This window comes from Lobosporangium transversale (genome assembly GCF_002105155.1).
Source record: "Lobosporangium transversale strain NRRL 3116 chromosome Unknown BCR41scaffold_65, whole genome shotgun sequence".
Taxonomy (NCBI): Eukaryota; Fungi; Mortierellomycota; class Mortierellomycetes; order Mortierellales; family Mortierellaceae; genus Lobosporangium; species Lobosporangium transversale.
Genome location: NW_019029043.1, coordinates 198,605 through 215,000, shown reverse-complemented (window position 1 = coordinate 215,000; position 16,396 = coordinate 198,605). Strand labels below are relative to the sequence as shown.

The following is a 16,396-nucleotide window of genomic DNA, read 5'->3' as shown; positions in this document are numbered from 1 at the left end:
AGATCATAGCGAGTACCCCACCATTCAACCATGGTGGCATCACGGATTGTAAAGACAAAGAACGAGACCAGGACCATGAATGCTACGCCAGAATCAAATGCTGCAGATAACACATATGTGAAACGCAAGTGCCACTCTGGATGATAGCGACGAGCAAAGAATTGGAAGGCGAATCCAACAGCCAACCAGTTGGTATAATGATAAGCCTGAGCTGGTGGCATCATTCCTGTGGCAGCCAACAAGACAGGGATATGGACGTATTCGAGGAATGAGTTGGGCATGACCTTCTTGAGGTAGTAGAATGGGATAGGAAGGATAAAACCAATCAGGAAAAAGTAGTTGATGGCATTGTACATGGAGGTGGGACCAAACATGCGATCAGGAGCAATGACACCCCAGATAACTGAGGCTGAGTAGAAAGTGTTGGCAGAAGGGCAAGAGAACAGATGGTTTTTCTCTGTGCAGATATCCTTCTGTGATCTCAACAGCCAGTTGGCAGTCAACAAGTTGACAAGGCCTGCAATAACGGTTCCGAGGAGCTGTGCCCAGAACATGGCACGTGGAGGGATCTTCATGTAGTGACCCAACTTGAGATCAGATGTAAAAGTCATAGCCTGGGCCATGGAGATATAACCAAGGGTCTTGAAGGTAACGTTAGCGATGGGACGACCGGGAAGGATATAGCCGATAACGTATTCTGTGATGATGTTAAGACCTGGTTGCTGGTTGGTAATGGCTTGAATCAAACCAACAGGAAGAGAAAAGATGGCCGAGAGAGCAACGGCCAAAATGACACCCCACCATGGAAGTTTGTAGTCCCAGACCTCGCAAGTGATGATCGCAATGGCAGTCATGGTGATGAAGAGAGCAGCATACCACCAGTCAGGAACCTCAGGATAAGCCTGCATCAACTTGTGGTGGATGTCCTCAGTGTGATCGCGAGATTGCTTCCACTGAGCAACCAACTTGTGGCGGTGGTACAACCAGGTGTGGGTCATCATAGAAGCAAGACCAGCGAAACCGATACCGTAGGTCAAGGCAAAGAAGGTCGAGATACGAAGAGGACCATATTCCTCGTACTTTTTATCATCCAAGACGTTATTAGTGAGAATCTGTTGTGTGTCATACTCTTGACCATCTCGAGTGAATAAGGCTGGAGTAAGGATAGGGAACTTCTTGGCTTCCCAGAGGTTGGTGTAGTACGCAATAGGAACCATAACCCAGGCAATGATGAAGAAACCGAGAGCAATGTTGACCTGAGCCCACCAAGGGACGATCAAAGGTGAACCCAAGAAGGAAACAATGTTGTTCCAGTCGAGGGAGATGGCACCAATTCCGAGACCACCGGCACCAGTGAGCTGGGAGAGAACCAAGTTATCAGGCTTGATCCAGCAAATCCAGGCAATGGAGCTGAGGACAGGGAAGAGGAAACCTGGGATCCACTGGTACAAAAACATAAGGCCAGTTGCGACCAAGAAGAACTTGAAGCGCGTCCACTGGCCAGGCTTGAGATCCTCCTCTTTGTGAAGAGTGTTGAAAAGAGCAACCTGGACCAAGTTGGCGGGCCAGATCATAGCAGCAGGGTAGACGAGGTAACGACGGAGAACACCAGCCATACCATAACCCAGTATTTGAGTGCAAAGAATGAGAAGGAAGTTGGCAAGAAAACCAAAGTCCTCACCATAGAAGACCTTTTGAATTACAGTGATATCGACAGCATAGGCAGTACCAGCAGCACAGTTAGCAGTCAAGGCGACCAGGACGTGCTCTTTGATATTGAAAGGACCAGGGTTAAGGCGACCGTGTGGGAGCACAGCAGCCAAAAATCTTCCGAATGGGTAAGACAAAAGCTGGATGACTAAAGTAGAGATTGTCATGGGGTTGGTACGGAACGCGCTGTAGGAAAAAAAAAAAACAAAAAGAAAGTAATGCATCACATTATGAGAATCGAATTCAGTGTAGTGAGGAGAGTGGGGCAAGGTCGAGGACATGATGAATGCCAGAAGTGAGTAAGACTTACAAGAACTGGTTGAAGAAGGAAAGGATGATGGAGAAGATAACAGCCATGACCCAGTAACGGAAGGTCATGACAGGGGTGGTGGGATCATCCTTGTTGGAGACGATGGCAGCAACTTCAGGGATAGGGGAGTTCTCTTCCTCCTCCAGGATGACAGAGGATTGTTCAAGATCGATTTTCTCGTCGATAAACTCCTCCGCGTTGTGTTCTGTCTTTTGAACAGACATTGTGTATACGTTAATGAATGAGAGAAAGAAAGAAAAAGAGATGGAGTATGTAAAGAGTAGTAAGGATGGGTATCGTTGAGAGTTATCCTTGGACTTGCTCTGTCCCAAAGGAGAGTAGAGAAGGGGGAGGGAGAGTGTTGAATTAGAGGATGGTGCTGAGACAAGGAAAAAAAGAATGGGATTCAAGGGGAGTCAAGGACTCTTTTATACTAAACTGCTCCAGAATGGGGTCATGCCAGTGGATTTGGATGCAGAGCGACATTTTATTGTTGTTTAGTTGGTTGAATGACAAAAAAAGAAAATGGGGGGGTCAAGCGTTGGCCAAAAGAGGATAATTGAGCCTGGTTGGTTGGACAGCTTACTCTCCACTTGGGCCAAAACTTTTGTTTCAATGGCATGCATTTGAATTGGCTGGACTAGCATATGTTACACACACGACGATGGGAAATGGATCCGATTTGCATATTTTTATTTTTACTTAACTTTGCCCTATTATTCGTCTCTTGGGAGAGGAGACATTATGAAGAACCCGCTCGATCACCTCGGATATAGAACATCATCAAATTGTAGCTGTAGAAGCAAAAGGAGTGAAAAGCTGCCAGGCACATTGGCTACCGCTTTTTTTTTTTAGTTACTGACCCATTTCCTTCATTCATCATCATGTGAGGGGGCGAAAAAAAAAAGAGAGAAAGTGAATGTAGATGGTGGCTCCTCCAATCCCCTGGATTCCTTACGAAACGATCAATAGTCTAGTAATAATGAATGAAACTTTGTTTGTTTACGTACTCCTTTATAGTTTTATGTTCAATAGGATATTTTTTATAATATGCATGTTGACAGACGTTGTTTACAAAAAGACTTTTTCCGGGAGGGGAAAAAAAAAAAAGATGATGCCTCCTCATTAATAATGCTTATGCTCTATTCTCAAGAACAACAACATAAATAAACATATTGATTACTTTTTACCATTTTACATCAGCGGTTGATCGAAAGTTCTTTACCACATTCATATTATGGAAGCTGGCAGGTTAGCAGCTACATGTATACGTTTTTATTTCTTGGTGCTTTAAGCAGATGATTATAAAGTATTAAATGCCAAACAGGCATTCTATTCGTTAGCAATCTTGCTCATTATTACTCATGCCACATTGAATTTGTCGAGAACATAGCCGGGAATTGAAAAAGACAATGCACATGTATACCCTTGATAAACGCACCGACTAGTCAATGTCCATTAGAGAAAAAAGAGAGAGAAAGAGATGGCTCAAAATAAGCGAATCGGACAGGTTCCTGTGTCAGAATAAGAGAGTTCAATTTTTTTTTTTTTTTTTTTTGGGCATTTGCTCTCGTATGGACAAATCTTGAGGGATAAATAAACCTCCGCCCACACTCTTAATATCCAAAACGAGATTCCACTCTCTCAAAAGAGCATGGCTGTATGGCTGCATGGCAGTTATCTTTGTACATTCCTCATTATTGAATGTATTCTACCATGGACGCAGTGATCACATGGTAGATACGAAGCTGTACTAATGATGTTGTTACCGTTCCTTCCTTTACTTTACCATTTTCTTCAATGAAGTGATAAGGCTACAGCTTTCAGCAAAATCAGATCAGTTGAGAACGGCGGATGTAAAGTTTTCGTCTGAAGCACAGGTTTGTTCATTTTCATGCATATTTTGCACCATTTCTAATAGATCCATGACCTTTTGTTCTAACCTATTAAGTCATCGCAGTTCTCGGGAATTCTTCGGCTATAAAGCCGAGAAGTAAAAAGGTCCCTGGGAATAAACGATCCATGCGGAAGGTCCATTCATTGCGAGAAAAAAAAAAAAAAGAGAGGGCGCTCTTTTTTATTATTACTATTATTATTTCATTTTATTTTACGCATGGTATGGCCAAACTTCTGTCAGTCCTTCCCTTGGATCCCCTCGATCTAGCAAGCAGGGCAAGTAAAATTTCAACTCTGAAAAATCCCATGATTGTGCTCTCCTACTTTGGACTGGAACGTTGCCTATTTGTCGAGCTAATTGTCACTCTAATTTGCGATAGGGAACGCCCTCATGGGAACGCGTGCCTACATGCATGGGTGCATAAAGTGTATGTACATGTATTACATGCATATAATATTATATATATATATATATATTATGGCTGTTATGGCTGTAATGGTTATAATATTAGCTACTTTGTTGGTCTATAGTTTATCCCTGCAGGCTCAGAAGAGTCATATTGAAAGATCTCCGAAAGCTACACTCGGTCGATATTAATTAACAATAGAATTCTATCCTGCTTCATCACTCTTTTTTCGTATTGCTGAGTTGTATTAAATTCACTCAAGGCTTTACACAGCCTGCTTCCCTAGCATGGTTTTGGTTTTTTTACTATTCACATTTTCTCTGAACAAGTAGCAAAGCCTTTCCTCCCTGAGGAGGCGAGCATTGATCGTGCTCCAGTTGAGCTTAAAGAGATCAATACAAACTTTCAATCACAACGAAACGTCCATGTATTGAGTGTTTAGCCCAAATAGGAAAAAAAAAAGGCACTTGTGAATTAATACCAACTTCATCGTACGAGCCACTATTGTCACTCGACAGAAGCAATAAAGTCAACATCGCCGCATAGACGTCAGTTATTGTTATCTCGACATAAATAAATCCACTGGCATCAACTATTCCCCATTCAAAAGGTATTTTGAATAACTAAAACAATAATAGTATTATATATAATAATATATATATAGTATAATCTTCAAAACATTGCGATCACTTCAAATCGTTCGCTAACTGGTGTTGCTTCCTCGAACATACCAGGCTAGCTCATGGGTAAATTTCGAGGGTAAGCGCCTGTACGACCAACGTATGCAGCGACTCTATACTATTTCTGCTAATATGGCTTATGATCATGAAGTGTATGTTATACATATACTTTTGCTTTCCTCAACTCATTGATTGGTATGATGCGATACTCTTTTTTCATTCTTTTTCTTTTTCTTTTTTTTTTTTTACAAGAATGGAAAAAAAAAAAAAAAAAAAAGAGGTGTAAAGCAATGCGTGCTTCCTTCCTCAACGATGTCCAGTATCCTATCCATAGAATTGGTATCAGGCTATATAATTAAGTCGGGTCATGTTGTGTATATAATATATTTTTTATATCAAGCGAGGGCTAGTCTCGATAAGACATGGTTACATAGTATAGAGGTCTATATATCCTATTAACGAACGATCTGGGGTTGAGCTTGGGGATACAAGGGGAAAAGATCAGATGTCGACTTGAAGTAGACCCTCTTTGTTGGCTGGAAGTGCTCCCATCAATTCAGGTCCTGATGCCTTTAGCTTAAGAACACAAGAACTTCCCACAAACATATTACCTAGTATTATTATTATTATTATTATTATTATTATTATTATTATTATTATTATTATTATTGTTATTATTATTGTCATTATGTTTTGAAAGAGAAACATGCATTTTTACACATTCGAGCTTAAACATACCAGACTCTATTCCGATCCTGTTTGCAATCACGACATATGCCTCATTATTGGGCATATTTGCTAATGACTTCTCATAAAACGGCTCCATTCTCACCGCCCAGTATTTGATGGTATGATATTTTAGCATTTCTGCCTTTTCTTCTTCTCCTTCCTCTTCCTCTTCCTCTTCCTCTATATCTTCCCATTCCTCTTTATCATCACCTTCAACCTCCCAGTCCCCATCGGGCTTTCGCGATGGTGGGGTCTTCTTCTCCTTTTTAGGCGCCTCCTCGCCAGAGTTCCAAGCCATGGAGCAAAGTATTAACTGAGAGCTCTTATCACAATGAAACGTTGCAAACTCGTAGTCTGAAAAATCCGCCTTGAATCGATATGGATTCACGTCCATACAGATACCGAAGCCTACCTATGGATCTCCCCCCAAAGGCAAGATTAGGATAGACAGCGAGAAATAAGACAAAAAAAAAAAAAGGATGAAAGAGACTTGTTATTTATATGCGGAACAAATCGTTTCCCCCATCAAGTAAAGATCATTCCATGTTTTTTTTTTTATAAATATACAAGCTATTACCTGGCCCATTCCATCTACATGCATCGACATGAACCCAGGACCCTCTTCAGCCCAATTTTCGTCAGTGTAATATAAAAAATGTTTTGCATATGTCGTAAGGAGTGCACCAGCAGGCGAGATAAAGCAAATGGAGTTGTAGTACTCTTCAATAGCTTGACCATCCTTAGTAACGGTTCTTTTTTCGGGGTAGCCTACTTGCACATGGGCATTCAGGCGCTGTGCTACATACATATCATATACATATGATTTAAGAAACCAATGTAAGTAGCTGAGTAGAATGATAAAAATCCCTGATTCCGTTACATTATTTAAATGCGACTAACTCCTCTTACCTTGAGATTTTGCCCATAATACACTAGGACCGTTCTCAGCATCCTCAAGGAAGGGCCGAATATGATCCTTGCTTGTAAAGACATATCCTAATAGATAGCCCATTGGAATGAACAGTCAGCTGATGTGTGGGAGAGTCTACAGCGCATTGCAAAAGCGTCTATATGAGTTGTATTATGGCATATGTTACGTGTACTGTACCTGTGAATGCCATTTCTGGAAGAACAAGCACATCCACGTCTTCTGGTTTCAGACTACGCTGATTGATATTATTGGTTTAAAGACGAGGGAGTAGAATTGTCTGATCAATTTCCAGAGAATTGTTATGGTGACAGTAACCTTTTTTTTTTTTTAAAAAAAAAAAAAAAAGAATAAAAAAAGTGGATAGATAGTAGATAACGGTCATTACTGCTCAATCATTTTGGTCGCATGGTCAATGTTTCTCTGAACCTTGCCCAAGACTGGTTCTAACTGCAAACAAACTACAGTAAAGAGAAGAGTTTTTTAATAAGATAATTTAAAATGCAATGGCTGTAATTTTGGTATTCAAACTGAAGCCTGTCCTAGACCTGAACTGGTTTCATGATCATACCAATCTTCATTGCAAAGTCTTCAATTGATGGCGTTAATGAGTTCAGGAGAAACAAAAGGAAAAAAAACGCTCTCTTTTTTCTTACGCCCACACCACAATTATCAATTAGCACAGCACAAGTGGCTGGAAAACAACCTTGCGCAAGCAGCAAGCAGTCACTGATCTTCAGTGCATGCGAATAAAGAGGGTCCGAGATTCCGAAGACAAGCAAATGCATACAACTTGCTACTTTCTTTTATTTGCTGGGATCAGCGTTGAATAAAAGCAAAAAGAATGTCGAACCTTTCATTGATGCGACGACTTACATTGTCCCTTAAGGCTATTGCCCCAGGAGGCGGGAGACGATTGGCAGGAAGAGATCTCGATGGCAACCTGTACTTTGAAAAACCAGATCCCAATGGTAAAAAAAGAAAAAAAAAAAAAAAAAAAGAACTCAGAGTCAACCTCGGAGTCGGCCGTTAGTTCAGCTGCTTCACTAAGACTATAAAGGATCCTCCTCTGTTAGCGTTAAAGAACTTCCAAGTCATTTGTGACCCTTATATGTATTCTCTTCTTTCCTATTTTACCAAATTGGAATACCTCCTTTTTTTTTTTTTTTTTTTTTTATTTTTTTAGGTGGAAGATATCCTCGCAGAACAGTTGAATTGGCAGATCCCCAACTCTCAGAAGCTAATTATGATGATGCCAATATTGCCGGTATGAGAAGGCTACAGAGAAAGGCTTTTTTTTGAACAAGTTTAAAAAGCCGGCATGCTGACTTTTTTTATTTTTATTTTTTGCTTACTCAGTACAATGGCAATCATGGCTGAGAAACACTCGTCAGAGCCCACCTACACAAGCAGAGATCCAACGAGATGAGGCACGGAAAAAACTGACGATTGCACGCGCCAAAGCATTGGATCAAGCATGGTTAGACAGGAAAGAGGAGCTACAGTTGGAGCAAGCACAGGACCGGCAAACTATTTTGGGCATAGCAGCTGCGTCCAGAGGTGTCGGTAGTCAAATCCAGGATGCAAATACATCAACGTCTTCAACATCATCGCCATCATCATTTGTATCAGAGTTACCGCCACAGGACGAGGCTACAAAGAGTGAAGCAAGGAAGCAAGTAGAAGAAAGAGAAGCCGCACGTAAATGTAAGTGTGACCTCTCGATTTAGTGTGTTGAAGTGCGTGAACTGTTCTGTTTTATTTTAACCTTATGATAACAATTGTATTGACATCCACATCTTTTTTTTTTCCCTCTTTTTTCTTTGCTCTATGAACTTCAATAAAGCTGGATTCAAACCCACAGTACAACAAGGAGATACATTCCAGCCCCAGGCTTGGGCACCAACCGCTGCCCGTCGTCGTTGAAGTGCCAGATTCTATTTAATAATTAATAAAAAAGAAAAAAATATAAACGAGTTAATTTCATTGTCATAGTCGACTTAGAAATTTCAGGCGGCTTATATTCATTACAACTGCAGCTGTGTTAATTCAATTCAAGTGATAGCTCCAGATGGCATATGTTATATGTAATATGTAGTCTCTTTTTTGGTTAGTTTGTGGGATCCCATCTTAGATCTTAGCTGGTGTCTCATTGACGCATTCCAACCCTAATAAGGTTTGGATTCTTGAGCGGCATACGGCCAGCACATAGCAACAATATTGTCATTGTGCGTCATGTCGCCAGGGCACAGCGATTTACGCCTCTTACTTTTTACCTTGTAATCAAAACATAACAGTAGACAAGTTAATCAGTTAGACACATTTTCATTCCTGCTGAAATGAAGATAGGCATGGAGGATAATCCCATTGATTTTCAACCCGAGATGTAGCCTTGGAGGTGATATGGGGTTAAAGACGCTGGTGTGGATGAATCTGCTCAATCCAGATGTTTTTGCTACTGAAGAGCCACAAGGATGGTGTTTGCATAAGCGCAGGCCCATCTTTATGATACTCTTGATTAAGAATGAAAAGTGACTCGCAGTTTCAAAAAACCAGCTCCGGAATGTTGACGGAAGGGGATAGTCGTTCGCAAAAACGCGATTGAACTTTTGGGCGAAGGCCGGGTGATCACGTGATTTCTAAAGCAGTCTCAAACGCCAGCATTGTCCTCTTTCTGTAGAAAAGGTGAATGATCGGATCGTGTGCCTAGAAGAGTTCATTTAAAAAATAAAAAAATAAAAAAATAAACATCATGGCGTCAACTACATCAACAACTCCAGGGTCGGCATCAGTATCAACGCCAGAAGCAGGGGCAATAGCTTCACCTTCAAAGCCAGTTCCTTCGAATGCACCCAGCAAACAGTTCACAAATGGATTCCTTATGGCTTCAGGCACAGCTTTTTTAACGGGTATCTTTGGATCTCTTATGTATCAAAGCTGGCGGGAGAAGCGCAGAGGCATTAGTATGTAACCTTGTCAGTGTTATTATTAGGCATTTTGAGTAATGGCTACTGGAAATTGTTAGAGCATGAGTCGGAAAAAAAAAAAAAAAAAAAAAAAAAAAAAGTATTTATGTTATGTGACTAAAGCTAAATATTCCCTTCGGGATATAGATCGAGTAGCAGCAGGAACACCTGTGGGCCCTGCTCTTCAATCCTTGAGCACTTTCAAAAATACAGAGGCGTTATTGAGGGAAGGAAGATTACTAGGTATCAAAGCCTTTGCTGTTGCTACGACACTTTGTCTGTCAGGTGCAGTTTTAGTAGTGGGCACAACACGATGGGCTCTGGAAGTTGAGACAGTATGTTTATTCGGTTTTTGTGAAAAGAAGATATGACAATGGCTAGCCGAAACCGATATTGGATGACGGACGCGCATTTACTCGATCTGATCTCTTCCTCAAATGTCTTTCATGGTATCCCTTCTCCCTGCTAGATACCTGAATTCTCTGCAAAGATGCGAGACTTCTTTCCAAAACAAAAGACCAAATTTGTGGATGCGGTAGTCGGTGCTGATCGCTCAGTTTTTGGGGGTCAGACGGATGAATCTGAGTTAACTAAGAGCTCTTCATCTTCTAGTTCTGCTCCTTTGAGTGAAGAGGAGAAAGATTTGGATCATGAAGATGATAACCATATTCTGGGCCGCATTGAGCGAGAGCTTCGACGGCTAGAGAGTGAAGAAGAGATTGTAATATCACAGCCATCATCAGACTCGAATTCATAGTCAGAATCAAAGTTGGAACTAAGGGAAATGAACAAGATCAGGCAAAGAAATCATCAGTACTAGCATCAACATCAACATCAGTATATATCAGCATCAGCATCAACATCAACATCAACATCAACATCAACATCAACATCAATATCTATATCAATCAATGTCCTTATTGTTTTAGAAGACCATTCCTGTGGATTATAAAGATAATAAATAATATAAGGTTGGGTTGCTTTGCTTATCTTATAGATTCCTGATAGAGTTTTAGCATCCTGTGTTGGATGCATAAAATCTCGGAGATGACTCCCATGAGTGATCCACTTTGTGCAAAGCCACCCTTCCGAGAAAGAAAATTTCGCCCGTTAATTTCCATTTCTGTGCATAAGACAATCCCCTCCATGAGCTAGTGTATTCTTGTTTTTTTTTTTTTTTTTTTTCCTCACTCCTGACTACTTGAACTCTTTTCATTCTTTACTACTTCCTTATCTTCTGCTTCCTGTCTTTCCCCCAGGATCTCTTTTGCAGTCCCTTTTTTTTTTTTATTTTTTATTTTTTTTTTTCTGACCCAAAGGACTCCGGTTAGACTGCAGACATTGTTTTATTTTATCATTCATTTCCACTCTTTTTTATTTCAGACAGAATGGCATTCTCTGGAGCATTAACCCTTTCAGACCTGAACGATTTCATTTCTCCTTCACAAGCATGCATTAAGCCTGTTGAGGTAGCAAAGACATCGGGCACACAGGTACATTACCCACCATTGTTTACATTGCAACGCATGCATTGCTTTTTTTTTTTTATTACACTCGTTGACTTGCGCAGCTAAACTCCGTTCAACAGCACAGGATTGATTAATATCCTTCCCATTGATATATGACTAATCAACCATTTTATATCACACACCATCAGGGGGCAATTAAGGTCGATAACAGTGGATCATATTATGAAGTATCTCAGGATGGTTTGGAAACCAAGCTTGAGACTGCCACGATCAATCTGAATGATTGTTTGGCATGCAGGTAGAGATTTTTCTTTTTTTTTTTTTTTTTTGTGCCAATCAAAGACTTGGATTGTTGGAAGTGCTAGATAAATTGGAAAAAGAAAAAGAAATGGTTATTAATGTATGATCTGTTTTTTTTCTCTTTCTATGTCTTGATTAATACAGTGGGTGCATTACCTCAGCAGAGAGTGTGTTAGTAACACTTCAGTCCCAAGAAGAGCTTTATAGCATTCTGAAGCAGAACAAGATTGCTATCGAGGTAAGATATCTTTTTTTTTTTTTTTTTTTTTTTTTTTTTTTTTAATAAAATAATGTATCTCGATCTTAGACCCGACATTCACCGTTCATTCCATCTAATCATCCATAAAAAAAAATTTGTACAACCAATTGCCTCATATTTAGACAAATGATCCAAGTACACACCGCACGGTCGTTGTCTCCATCTCTCCACAAACACGCGCTTCATTTGCTGCAAAGTATAATCAAACACCTTTACAGGTCGCTCGAAAACTTACATGGTTCTTCAAGAATCTCGGAGTACACTCTGTGTTTGACACTTCTTTCTCTAGAGACCTCTCACTACTGGAGACTGGACGTGAGTTCGTAGAGCGATACAAAAAAGCAGTAGCCAAGGGGATTATAAAGCCTCCTAACATGAATGGAGCAGCCTCCACGAATGGCACGGTGACTGTTGCAGGAGGAGCCAGCGGTGAAAATGAGATGGATGTGGATTCTCTTCCACAAGAGATATCGACAAAGGCTCCCAAAAAGAGGATCATCCGTCGAGGAGCAGCTGGTGCTAACGATGAACCTGCAGTTGCAGTAGAGACAGAGAGCGCAATTCCTATGCTTGCGTCGGCATGTCCAGGTACGGATGCTATACTTTGATGAGTTGGCTTTTCTATTCTTTTCCATATAAAACAATGGTTTTGAGCTGACTGAAACTAATCGATCTTTATATATATTCGCCTTTAGGTTGGATTTGCTACGCTGAAAAAACTCATGGTTATATGCTTCCTTATATCAGTGAAACAAAGTCTCCTCAGCAGATTATGGGGTCCATGGTGAAGAATCATTTTGGTTCACAGCTTGGTTTAAAGTATGAATCGTTTCCCTTTTCTATCTGTAATGTTGTTTGATAATTTATTGTTCGCTGATTAACCTTTTTTTTTTTTTTTTTTTTTTTTTGTATTCCCACTCATCAGTCCGGATCAAATATATCATGTATGTGTAATGCCCTGTTATGACAAGAAACTGGAAGCATCACGCTCAGACTTTTACTCTGATCTCTACAAGACACGCGATGTTGATTGTGTAATTACGTCCACGGAGGTCGAAAAGATGTTTTCAGAACAAGGACAACCTGATATGAACACATTCGGGGAGATAAATCTAGACCCTGGCTATAGCTCTGTGATCAAGGACCCTACAGGAACTGATCAGGTTTTGGTGGGTGCTAGCGGCAATGCCTCTGGTGGGTTCTTAGAGTACGTGATGCAGTACGCTGCTAGAGAGCTGTTTGGCATTGGCGAGGGCATTGATGTAGATAAGGGCTTGGGAGTAGAGGTCAAGACAGTGCGTAATGCAGACTTCAGAGAGGTTACGCTTGAAGCGCCAGGATCAACGAATGGTGAGGTCTTGTTGAGATTTGCAGCAGCTTATGGGTTCAGGAACATTCAAAACTTGGTCCGTAAGGTCAAGACAGGCAAGTCACCATACCATTTCGTTGAGGTGATGGCTTGTCCTTCAGGCTGTATCAATGGAGGTGGACAGCTCAAGCCTCATGGTGACAATTATGCCACTATCCCATTGAAAGAATGGATTGTTCAGGTGGATCAACAATATAGAAATGGTGTGCTAGCACGCAAACCTGAAGAGAATCCAGTGCTAGCCCAGCTGTATCAGGAATGGCTCGGTGGTGTAGATACGCCAAAGGCGAAACAGCAGCTTCGGACAGGATACCATGCAGTTGAACAGAACCTTGTTAACCCACTAGCTGTCAAGTGGTAATCTAGGACTACTGCGCACTTTATCTTAATTATTTTTATCATATATATTTTACCATTTCTCTTAAGATCTATTAAGATGTACTTTATTTCTTCTTTTTTCGCCTCGATTTATCGCTAATTGATATAAAATAAAAATGTATTTATGCTCAATTGTTCCTTTGTCCCGATGTTGGTTTATTGTCTACTACTCCAGCACGATGTCGCATGTCTTTCACTCCCAATGTGAGCTTTACGAAATAAAGAATACAAGGAAGGAATTAATTCACGAGTGCCATTCCAGCCAGCATTGCATTGTGTTGAGCGGGCAATGAGCCTTCCAAAAATGGAAGAAAATATCCCTGTGGATTTTTGGTTCAACAGGGCAAATAGGGAAAGAGAGAGCGAAAAAGAAAAGTTTGTTTGCTTTGTTTGTTTGCTTCCATGGTGTTCTAGATCAAAGAATTAACTACCATTTGGCCATCTTGATGCTCCTACTTCCAGTCCAAGGGGTGTTTGTGGGCTCGGAATGGCCGCATGGTCATAATATGGTCGTATGATTGACACAGCCTAAAGAGTATTTCTTGACTCATTTTATACCATCCGTTCGTCAAACAAATAGAAAAGTGCAAGGCTTTTTTTATTATTATTTTTATTATTTTTTGTTTTTTGGCTACTGCGTAAAAATGAACACATCTCGGTAGGGACCTATCTTGCAATAGTATGATTATGTCATCATGGAGCTTTGAGAAACGTATTGCTTTTTTTTTTTTTTTTTTTTTTGCTTCTTGTCGTTATAAAACAGCCTTTTGTAAAGTGATCATGGCTCCAATTGTTCTCAACGTTATTTTGATATTGAGAAGACAAAAAGCAAGAAGATTTAATCATTTGAATTTATTGATTTGTATTGGATGAAAGATTCACCATCTCAAGACATTTCTATCATCTCTTTAGCTTCAAAACTTTTATATAAAAGTTCGTCGTTGGCTTTTAATTATTCTTTTTTTGCTTTTTTTTTTTTTTTTTTTTGCTTCAATACTTTTTTAACGGGATGGAATGAATCAAATCTGGGTAACTCTCTCTCTCTCATCATCATCATCATCATCCGTTTTATTTTTCAAACGAATGACGATTGCTCAGTTTCTATCTAGAAGTGATATGATAAAGGAGATCGTGATAACATTACCTTTGTTCTCTTTTTCTCTACTTGTTTGTTCTCCTTGTGGAACCTGTTCCTGATCGATGGTGTCAGGCTGTCGTTATGTTTGTTACTCAAAAACTAATAATATCAGATTGCTTTGCGTATTATTAGGAGGCTGGGTTCGTCGTCATCAGCTATTCATCTATTACATGTAAGATTTCTGTTTAGTTTTTATTTTTATACATAGACTAGTAGACTAATCATCTTCCAAATGAATGCTTAGTTTATCCGAAGGTCCATTAGTCCATTTACTTTTTAAGATTCTGTCTTGGTGGACAAACAAACAATAAAAAAAAAAAAAAAAAAAAAAGATACGCCAACGGATGTTTATTCGCCATGGATGGCTAAACACTAGTCCACCTAGCCCCTTCCTACTCTCCCAAAACGACCAATTCGTCCATTCTGTGTATGGTTGGACATGAGTGCTCCTTGCTCTCATTATCTCTTTATGTCTTATCATCAACGAATGTCCGCTCTCTTTCATCTTATTTAATAAATACCATTGAAGCTGGACTCCTCCCTCTCCTCCTCTCTTTTTTCTTTCTTTTTTTCTTTTCTCATAATCATCACCTCCTTTTTGCTTTGACTATATCTTTCTTCTTCCCCTCCACAGATCAAGCAACGTATACTTATTTCCCTCCTATCGTCTATTCCATCATCATGTTCTGGAAGAGTGTTATTGTCCTTGCTGCCCTTGCAGCTCCAGCTCTTGCGGAGGAGCCCTCCAACTGCACACGTGCTGCAGGCGGATACCACAATTTGACTGCCATCATAGACGAAAACAACTTTTGTACCATGATGCCTCCTTATGGTGCTTACCCTGTCGCCCCTAATGAAGCTTGTGCCAACTCTTATTGCTTCGGTGACAAATTCCAGACCAACACTTCAGAGTACCTAGTTGGCCCCAAAAACTTCATCTTATCCGCCCATTTTGTTGAAAACAAAACTGCTCAATACACTCAAGTCACCGGTTGTATGGACTCCTCTGTTTGGGGATTGAACCCTACAGATGAAGGCGGTCAGATGGACTCACATGGATGGCAGTATCATTGTGCCAACTCAAAGAAGTTTCTATCTTTGCTCGAACCCGCCAGCAATACCTACTGTATCCGTTGCTGCAACGGCACAGATGTCGACGTTAACTGTGATACCAGTAAGTTTTTATTATTATTATTATTATTATTATTATTATTATTATTATTCTTTTTCTTTTTCTTTGGAGTTGAATCTTTCCAGTCCTTCTCCTGTTTATTGTTTGCTACATGGTCAAATGCCTGGAGTATACTCAGCAATCAAAGAAATACTTTCTTTTGTACCTTTTTTTTTTTATCCTTTTCATCGAATTGTAACTGGTTGAATAAATTAAATATTCTAATCGTTGACCTTCTTCACCAATAAAACAAATTTTTTTTTAGGCCATTCTACAAAGGGTTGCTGGAACCTTATTCCCGGTAACTATGCCATGGCTAATGGTGAAGCCTGCAAGCCTCCAACAGGTGGTGCTCCCAGCTCAAGTGCCTCTGGCACTTTGCCTGCCCCATCCGGCACTACCACTGCCACTGCCACAGTCCCTAATGCCCCTGGTACTACTGGCGCACCTGGCTCTGGTTCGACCACTAGTGCTAGCTCCACTAAGCCCTCTGACAAACCAAGCGCTGCCTCCCATTCCATCTCGTCATCTATCGAGATCATCGGTTTGGTTGCCGCTGCTATCATGGCCATTGCTGCTTCTTTCTAAATAAATAATAAATATAATAATTATAGTAATAACAGCAATAAGATCTAATAAAAAACACACGTATGGGTCATATTATAATGAAGCAAGCCAAGGTTGCT

The 16,396-nt window shown here is 40.3% G+C and overlaps 7 protein-coding genes across 7 annotated transcripts in view; 5 read left to right on the top strand and 2 right to left on the bottom strand.

Moving 5' to 3' along the window:
• The window catches only part of BCR41DRAFT_342718 (oligopeptide transporter 7-like protein), a 2,604-nt gene extending 112 nt beyond the window's left edge, over positions 1–2,492 (bottom strand). The window contains exons 1-2 of the mRNA XM_022022302.1: positions 2,021–2,492; positions 1–1,896 (exon numbers count right to left, since the gene is read on the bottom strand). The exon at positions 1–1,896 is cut by the window's left edge and continues 112 nt beyond it. Of these exons, the coding sequence (XP_021876036.1) occupies positions 1–1,896; positions 2,021–2,244 (2,120 nt within the window). The 5' untranslated portion in view covers positions 2,245–2,492. The remainder of the gene's footprint in view (positions 1,897–2,020) is intronic.
• A 2,873-nt stretch (positions 2,493–5,365) lies between these two features.
• On the bottom strand, positions 5,366–7,288 carry BCR41DRAFT_390369 (carbon-nitrogen hydrolase). Its single transcript, XM_022028215.1, has 7 exons — positions 7,232–7,288; positions 7,049–7,121; positions 6,841–6,893; positions 6,642–6,728; positions 6,310–6,530; positions 5,742–6,144; positions 5,366–5,614 (listed from the first exon to the last, which is right to left on the bottom strand). The coding sequence occupies exons 1-7, from the start codon at positions 7,239–7,241 to the stop codon at positions 5,505–5,507; spliced, it is 957 nt and encodes a 318-aa protein (XP_021876035.1). The 5' UTR covers positions 7,242–7,288; the 3' UTR covers positions 5,366–5,504.
• A 170-nt stretch (positions 7,289–7,458) lies between these two features.
• BCR41DRAFT_363746 (hypothetical protein) lies at positions 7,459–8,597 on the top strand. Its single transcript, XM_022025939.1, has 4 exons — positions 7,459–7,631; positions 7,847–7,927; positions 8,020–8,367; positions 8,507–8,597. Exons 1-4 carry the CDS (start codon positions 7,505–7,507, stop codon positions 8,584–8,586), a joined length of 636 nt encoding a protein of 211 aa, XP_021876034.1. The 5' UTR covers positions 7,459–7,504; the 3' UTR covers positions 8,587–8,597.
• Positions 8,598–9,381: 784 nt separating this feature from the next.
• Positions 9,382–10,671, top strand: BCR41DRAFT_363744 (hypothetical protein). The gene is made up of 3 exons (XM_022025938.1): positions 9,382–9,623; positions 9,774–9,961; positions 10,096–10,671. The coding sequence occupies exons 1-3, from the start codon at positions 9,413–9,415 to the stop codon at positions 10,381–10,383; spliced, it is 687 nt and encodes a 228-aa protein (XP_021876033.1). The 5' UTR covers positions 9,382–9,412; the 3' UTR covers positions 10,384–10,671.
• Positions 10,672–10,940: 269 nt separating this feature from the next.
• BCR41DRAFT_426366 (iron hydrogenase) lies at positions 10,941–13,491 on the top strand. Its single transcript, XM_022030724.1, has 6 exons — positions 10,941–11,119; positions 11,284–11,393; positions 11,540–11,633; positions 11,777–12,242; positions 12,350–12,473; positions 12,580–13,491. The coding sequence occupies exons 1-6, from the start codon at positions 11,015–11,017 to the stop codon at positions 13,382–13,384; spliced, it is 1,704 nt and encodes a 567-aa protein (XP_021876032.1). The 5' UTR covers positions 10,941–11,014; the 3' UTR covers positions 13,385–13,491.
• Positions 13,492–15,328: 1,837 nt separating this feature from the next.
• BCR41DRAFT_295782 (hypothetical protein) lies at positions 15,329–16,025 on the top strand (the record flags this gene model as incomplete). Its single annotated transcript, XM_022020421.1, has 2 exons — positions 15,329–15,713; positions 15,976–16,025. Coding segments are annotated over 2 exons (435 nt in total), but the record flags the coding sequence as incomplete, so codon positions are not given.
• Positions 15,598–16,381, top strand: BCR41DRAFT_363741 (hypothetical protein; the record flags this gene model as incomplete). The annotated part of the gene is made up of 1 exon (XM_022025937.1): positions 15,598–16,381. A coding segment is annotated over exon 1 (281 nt), but the record flags the coding sequence as incomplete, so codon positions are not given.
• Between the last annotated feature and the right edge of the window lie 15 nt (positions 16,382–16,396).